This window comes from Crocuta crocuta, unplaced genomic scaffold (assembly GCF_008692635.1).
Source record: "Crocuta crocuta isolate KB4526 unplaced genomic scaffold, BGI_CrCroc_1.0 scaffold3, whole genome shotgun sequence".
NCBI lineage: Eukaryota > Metazoa > Chordata > Mammalia > Carnivora > Hyaenidae > Crocuta > Crocuta crocuta.
In genome coordinates this window covers 17,644,601-17,652,556 of record NW_027529934.1, presented here as the reverse complement: position 1 = coordinate 17,652,556, position 7,956 = coordinate 17,644,601, and the positions used below count along the sequence as shown (strand labels likewise).

At 40.1% G+C, this 7,956-nt stretch overlaps 1 protein-coding gene across 5 annotated transcripts in view; it reads left to right on the top strand.

Moving 5' to 3' along the window:
• Nucleotides 1–297: 297 nt before the first annotated feature.
• DARS2 (aspartyl-tRNA synthetase 2, mitochondrial) overlaps nt 298–7,956 on the top strand; it is a 30,729-nt gene continuing 23,070 nt past the window's right edge. For 4 of the 5 annotated variants that reach the window (XM_077763342.1, XM_077763341.1, XM_077763343.1 and 1 more), the window contains exons 1-5: nt 298–424; nt 1,086–1,185; nt 3,532–3,598; nt 5,813–5,914; nt 6,272–6,367. In XM_077763342.1, the coding sequence (XP_077619468.1) occupies nt 301–424; nt 1,086–1,185; nt 3,532–3,598; nt 5,813–5,914; nt 6,272–6,367 (489 nt within the window). In that variant the 5' untranslated portion in view covers nt 298–300. Of the gene's footprint in view, nt 425–1,085; nt 1,186–3,531; nt 3,599–5,812; nt 5,915–6,271; nt 6,368–7,956 lie in introns of those variants that run through there. The other variant, XM_077763345.1, reaches the window with a different exon arrangement.

Below are 7,956 nucleotides of genomic sequence, written 5' to 3'. Positions count from 1 at the left end.
CTCGGCTCTTCTGGACGCAGTTTGGTTTGTTAGAAGTGGAAACTGATGCATTGAGGGTGGAATAAAGGTTTTTCCCCTATCCGCCCTCCAAGGACTCCAAAGAACTTGCAGATTTGTCTAGTTTCTAGACACGTGTGCTGGAATGTTCTGCGGAGAAGGGCTTACATGTTGGAGAAGAGGGCGGCAACTCTAGCATTTTAAGGGATTTGTGTGTATTTCCAAAACTGACCTTTGACCACCATCCAACACCGTAAACTTGGGATTCGTGAGCGTCTCTCGCCATCCTGCTGCGGTTACAACATGTTCACCTGTTGGTTAGGTCGGCTGTGCAGGCGTTTATCCACACCCACCGGAAGGATCACCCACCTGATCCACGGCTCTCACTCCAGAAGACTGGTGCTCAGTTCACAGAGGAGAATTCCAGGTTGAAAGCAGCGAAGAGCTCTGTCCTCTAAACTACTTCCTCCTGCTCTCTATTGCCGGAGTGCTCTTAACTCCATTTTCCTGTAGACCCAACTGGATAGCCTTAGGTGTAGAGACAGATCATTCGCTCCTTCCTTTCTTATAATGTAGATTTTCTCCTGGAGTTCAAAACAAAACAAACGAAAGAAAACGACCACATGAATTCTGCTTTTAGCTGATGCTGCTAATAAGAAGGCTAAACAATTCTTTAATATTTGAGAATATCTTGATTGGTGTTTTCTAGCGTACAAGTGACTGGTGTCACTCTAGATTCATACTAAAGCCATTTACTGTACCATCAAACTTCTGTAATTCCTAACATCTGATTTGGGGGAAATGTGCACTGTTAAGAATAGGGTAATTTTGGGTCTCAAGGCAAAAGCTACCTGATAAAAATTTAGATTTCCTAACACAGGGCAACAATTTACATTAAGACCATTATTTCACTTGGCTTTTGACACAGTTGCAGGTAAATTGAATAGTGATTGACTCAAATTACAGACTTCCAACTTTGTAAGTTTAATTCATTGCCATGAAATGCCTAAATTGAAATAATTTAGGAGCCATTATTGTTAAGCAATTCACAAATGATCTATTTTTAATCTTGCTTTTCTTCTTTAAAGAATTGAGTAGCTTTGTTGCTCGGACCAACACTTGCGGAGAGTTGCGTTCTTCTCACATAGGCCAAGAAGTCACCCTGTGTGGATGGATTCAGTACCGAAGGTAAACTGGCGTAAGAATGCCTGGTGGCTGTTTTCCCCCAGTCAATTCCAAACTTTTATTAATTTTCAACCAGTCAGAACAATACAAGCTTTGCAACCACTGCAGGATTTTCACAATCCATTCAGTTTTCAGGGTTGTTTTGAAAGACCCGAATAGAGTCACTTGAGTGGCGTCTGTTGAAGGGTGTAATAAATGAAGTGTGTTCTACCAGTGGACTGAATGTCCCTTGACTTACTAAAGTTGAAGAGTTCCTAGGACCAGTAATTGGCAGTGGGCCAGCTGGTAAGCTTCAATACCATGAAAAGAGCTTATTTTATTCTAAATTTATTCTAAATTTAGGTAGAGCAAAACCCTAAAAGGATAAACCGTGATTCCTTAAGGTTAAAGCCCGTTGTGTTGTTCATCTCTGTATTCCAGCACATACCTGAAAGGTACATCAGTTCACAATAAAGAGTTCCAAAATGCATAGAGTATGTGGTCTTCCTAAAGAATATGTCCCAAATGGGTGGATATTTGACCCATACATTTGGTGAGTTTACTGAACTCAAAATCTGAGGAGGCTTTCTGTACCTCCTCCTGGTACTAAGGACAGTATAAGAAATGTAGGTTGAACGCCTAAAATGTTGGAATTTGAGGGATCTTTTGATAGTTTGTAGAAGTATTAAATTAGTAGTTAGACCTCCTCTAGAAAATTGTACATTGTATCTTTTTTTTTTTAAGAGAAGAATTTAGGAGCACCTGGGTGGCTCAGTTGACTAACTGTCCAACTCTCAAAATTGACACAGGTCATGATCTCATAGTTCATTGGATCAAGCCCCATGTTGGACTCTGCTGACAGCATGGAGCCTGCTTGGGATTCTCTCTCCCTCTGCCTCTCTCTCTCTTTCAAAATAAGTAAATAGACATTAAATTCTTTAAAAAAGAGAGAGAGAAGAGCTTATACTGCTATATTTCAAAAATGACCAAGTAATATTTCTAATATCCTGAAATATATTCTTTGGATTTTAATATGTGGAAAGTTTCCAAATTTAATAAAATTTTCTTATAAAGACTTAAGCCAGTGAAAATTTAAAATTTGCCTTTTGGGGCATCCGGGTAGCTCGGGTGCTTAAGTGTCTGACTCTTGATTTCAGCTTAGGTTATGATCTCATGGTTGGTGAATTGGAGCCCCACGTCAGGCTCTGCTCTGATAGTGCAGGGCATGCTTGGGATTCTCTCTCTGCCCCTCCCCTGCTTGTGCATGCATGCTCTCTCTCTCTCTCTCTCTCTCTGTCTCTCTCTCTCAAAATAAATAAATAAACCTTATAAAAAATTGCCTTTCATTAATAAGCCATCTGGATAGGGGAGCCTGGGTTGCTCAGTCAGTGAAACGTTGACTTTTGATTTTGACTCAGGTCATGATCTCACAGTTGTGTTGTAAGATCAGGCTCCACACTAGATGTGGAGCCTGCTTAAGATTCTCCCTCCCCCTCTTGCCCCTGCTCACTCTCTGTCTCTCTGTCTCTGTCTCTGTCTCTCTCAATAAATAACATCTGGGTAGCATTAGTAAGCTGTATATATAGCAGGAAAAAATTGAAATTGAAAATGAAAATTCTGGGGTGCCTGGCTAGCTCAAGTAGGCAGAGTTTGATATCAGGGTTGTGAGTTCGAACCCTGCATGCGCCGTGGAATTTACTTAAAAACGGGAAAAAAGAGGGGCACCTGGGTGGCTTAGTCGGTTAAGCGTCCGACTTTCGCTTAGGGCATGATCTCGCGGTTCGTGGGTTCGAGCCCCGCGTCGGGCTCTGTGCTGACTGCCAGCTCAGAGCCTGGAGCCTCTTTCAGTCTGTGACTCCCTCTGTCTCTGACCCTCCCCTGTTCATGCTGTCTCTCTCTCTCTCTCCTAGAAATAAATAAAACATTTAAAAAACAAAACAAAACAAAACAAAACGGGAAAAAAGAACATGAAAATGAAAAGTCCATTTTTTTTCCTTTCATTAATCAGCTACATAGATGCATGAATGTAACTAATGAAAGCACATAATTATCATAAAAAGAACATGGGAAATTGCATGGGTTTTTTTTTGTCTAATTTGTTTTGCCTGCTTTAATTTTTTTTTTTTTTATGTTTTATTTATTTTTGAGAGAGAGACAGCATGAGCAGGGAAGGGTCAGAGAGAAAGGGACATACAGAATCCGAAACAGGCTCCAGGCTCTGAGCTGGCTGTCAGCCCAGCCTGATGCGGGGCTCGAACCCATGAACCGTGAGATCATGACCTAAGCCGAAGTCGGCCGCCCAACCCACTAAGCCATCCAGGCGCCCCTCAGAGATTTTATCTTAACATGTTCATTTTCTTCATTGATTAGGCAGAACATCTTCCTGGTCCTAAGAGACTTCCATGGGCTTGTCCAAGTTGTCATTCCCCAGGATGAGGTAATAGAAGGTGTCCTACTGTTATGTGAAAGGCTCTTTGACACTGTGGTAGAATAAGCTGAGTTTGTTGGATAAGTGTGTTTGAGGTTTTAAATTCAGAAGTTTATTATTACTGAAACTAAAAACTACCATAAGCAACACTAAGACAAATGACCAACTGGGAAAAAATATGTGCAACTCATATCACAGATAAAGGGCGAATTTCTCTCAAGGGCTACTTGAAATCAAAACAAACAAAAAGACCAGTGAACCAGTAGAAATATGAACCCAGGGTATGAAAATAAAATTTACTGAAAAGGAACATAACTGGCTTAATAGACATATTAAAATATGTCCAACCTCACTCATAGGTAGAGAAATATGATTAAAACTACACAGAATTATCATTAAATACTGTATGGATAGCACACTGTGTTTGGGAAAACAAGTACCCATACATTCTTGGGGGGAGTACAAAGTACAAAGTGGCACTAAGTCTACAGAGGGCAATTTGGCAATGTCAAAATAATAAGTGTATATCCTTTGAAACATTAATTTCTTTTCTAGTTAATTATCTTACACCTACACTTACACAAATGCAAATGACATAAATACAAGATTCTTCATTACAAGAATTTTTTATTAAAATTTTTTAATGTTTATTTTTGAGAGAGAGAGACAGAGCATGAGCAGGGGAGGGGCAGAGAGGAGACACAAAATCAGAACCAGGCTTCAGGCTCTGGGCAGTCAGCACAGAGCCTGATGCGGGGCTTGAACCCACAAACTGGGAGATCATTACCTGAGCCAAAGCTGGATGCTTAACCGACTTGAGTCACCCAGCTGCCTCTTTACAAGAGTTTTTTAAATGTTTATTTATTTATTTTTGAGAGAGAGAGAGAGTGAACGAGCACACATGAGCAAGGGAGGGGCAGAGAGAGAGGGAGAGAGTAAATCCCAAGCAGACTCTGAGCTGGTAGAGCAGAGCCCAGTGCGGGGCTGGAACACAAAACAGTGAGATCAAGACCTGAGCCACAATCGGAAGTCAGACACTTAGCTGACTGAGCCAACCAGGCTCCCCAAGATTATTTTTAATAGAAAACAATTGGGAAAAACCAAGATGTCCCCCTAAGAAGAAACTCCTATAAGAAGTAATGTACATCCCTGTGGCCATAGGAAAAAGATGAAAGAAACTCTTTATGTACTGATCTGGAAAGAAATCCAAAATATATTGTCAAGTGAAAAAAACAGGATACAGAAGAGCATGTAGAGTCCTATTACCTGTATAAAAAGGAGGCATGTATGTGTGTTGGTTATGAAATGTTCCTGGAACAATACGTAAGTTTCTAGTAACATTGCGTACCTCTGGAGAGTGGGACTTTCCACTGTATATCTATTTGTACCCTTTGAATTTTGAGCCATGGGAAGGTACTACCTGCTCAAAAAAATAATTACCATTAAAATTAGATAAAATAAAAATGCCCATGTCGGGGGCTCCTGGGTGGCTCAGTCCATTGAGCACGACTCATTGAGCATGACTCAGGTCATGATCTCACGGTTCGTAAGTTCCAGCCCCACATCAAGCTCTATGCTGGCAGCACAGGGCCTGTATGGGATTCTTTTTCTCTGTCCCCCTCTCTCTCTGCCTCTCCCCTGCTCACGTTTGTTTGCTAGCTCTCTCTCATTCTCAAAATAAATAAACATTAAAAAAAAATAGCTCACATCATACTTGTTGAGCAGAACTGGTTTCTCTTGTGGTAATGTTCACAAGTGCTTGTATATCTAAGGAACATGATTTATTCAGCTCTTATTAGTCTTTGAAGTAAGTAAAGAGCAATGAATTATCTTTCAGGGATGAGAATCCAGAGCATTCCTTTCATTTGGACCCCATTATTGCTATTGGATTTAACTGCCCCCGAGACTAACTCTGGAGACAGTTGCCTTAAAAGTATGTAGGAATTGTTTGCATCAATCATTCTTCTCCTTATTTTCCTTTAAGGAAAAAATGTTAAAACTCGTACCTAATAGTTTTACTGGCTGTATTCTATGGAGTCAAAATGGGGAACCAATTTACCGGAGTCTTTAATAAAGTAATTAAGGGCAGCCCTAGTATTTACGGCAGTATTTAAGGGCAGTAAATGAGTGTTTGTATTTTCTAAACCATAGACTACTGTAGTTACTACATATTCCTTTAAATTCCTCTGTTTGTTAGAACTGTTTTTCTCTCCTGTTGTATAGTCAGCTGCTTCTGTGAAAAAGATTTTATGTGAAGCCCCAGTGGAGTCTGTGGTGCAAGTATCTGGGACAGTAATTTCCCGACCTCCAGGACAAGAGAATCCGGTGAGTTGTTTGGAAACTGTGTGTAAATTTGACCTATACATATTTGCACTGGGTGTACATTCAGGCAAGAGACCGAGCATCTGCTAGACGTCAGGCACCAAAGGTTCTGCAAGTTCTACAGATGAACCTACAGATTCCAGAATCTTCACCAGATACACACCTGTGCAAAGGGTCACATTAAAACCTTTGTAAAATGAGCACGTTGACCACGGATATGCATAAGAATGTCAAAATCTGGCACCGACATTTATGCTTCAGACTGTGCGCTCTCAGCACCTACACTCTTTACATTATGTACAAATGTTCCCTGAGGAATGATTTTTTTAAACATAGGTCTCTTCTGTCTGTCTCTTTAAGAAAATGCCAACGGGTGAGATCGAAATCCAAGTTAAATTGGCTGAACTTCTGAATACCTGCAAGAAGCTGCCCTTCGAAATTAAGGACTTCGTGAAGGTGCCATCCTTTGTTATTAAAAAAATATTAGGTATTTAGAAAATGTTGATAACCAGTAAAGTGTTTTCAGAGTTTTTAAAAGAAAAAGTTTAACTTCTACAAAATCAAGTGTTTTATTATAGACGTATTATGAAGTGTTCTTTTTCTTTATAGTTTTTTGTTTTTTGTTTTAGTTTATTTATTTTGAGAGAGAGAGAGAGTGCAAACGGGAGGGACAGAGAGAGTATCCCCAGCTCCGCTAACAGCGTGGAGCCTGATGCTGGGCTTAATCCCACAAACTGTGAGATCTTGACCTGGGCCAAAATCAAGAATGTTGGCTTAACCCACTGAGCCACCCCAGGTGCCCCTGAAATATGCTCTTGGACAATTCCTCTGTGAACTGTTCTGAAATAGCAACAATGCAGTAAGCTGTTGCAGTTCCTAACCACCCAGGCTGCTTTTTCAGACAGCTTGAAACATGGTTCTACCTTTAAGGCTTGAGCTATTATTTTTAAGTGTTTTTATTGCTACTATCTTACGTGTTGAAGGGAAATTTCTACCTTGGAAATAGATGGCATAGGAGGGCCTTCATCTATTACCTTTAAGCCTCTAACAGTGATAAAATGTTTCCTTGACTTTCCAAGCATATAAATCTGATTATTGCAATTTAGGATGTTCTTTGCCAGAGCTTGAGGGGTTATTAGAGAACTAGCTCTGGGGAGTACACCCAGATAATCTGGACTTTGTCACATTATCTACACTTGTAAATGTATAGACGTCTAATTTGTAAACTGATCTATAAGAAGGCTTTTAAATTGATTGCATGACCACTTAGTGTTACATTCACATTTTCCAAACTTAATCTCAAAACTTAATCTTTTAATTAGAAAAAGCATTATAATTACAGGGTTGACCTTTCTGTGGGAGAGAAAAAAGAAAATCTACAGTTTTCCCCCAGCTGAGCTTTCAGAAAGAATCAATAGTTCTTCAATTTCTAGTATCAAAGAAATAAGCTATTTGAGGAAAAAGGACTTTAAAAACAAAAAGTTGTCAGCACAGAGAGATGCAGAGATCTACAGACTTGAAAATAAGCAAAGCTTCTCACCGGTTCTGACGCGCTCAGCCATGGAGATGCCTGTGCTGTTCCCGTGCATATGTTACACTTGTAGTCCCACTCAGGTGATAATGTCACAGCTGTTTGCACTCCGCTGTGTATTTTTAAAAGATCTTTGAAGTCTTTAAATATTTTTTTCAAGATTCAACTGTGGGCTTAAATGAATGGATATATGTTTAGTGAGGGTAGGCAAATTTCAATCAATAAAAGGTAATGTTAATAATAATGAATAGTAAAAAAAAATAGTAATAATCTAAAATCTATGCTAGTAACAAACTTAGAAGCTGTAGGAATTAAGAATGGTGATCTAGGGGCACCTGAGTGGGCTCAGTCATTTGAGCATCCGACTCTTGATTTCAGCTCAGGTCATAGTCCCAGGGTCCCAAGGTCCCAGGGTTGTGGGATTGAGTCTCGTGTTGGGCTTCACGCTAAGCGCAGAGCCTGCTTAAGATTCATTCTCTCTCTCTCCTTCTCTCTCTCTCTCTCTCTCTCTCTC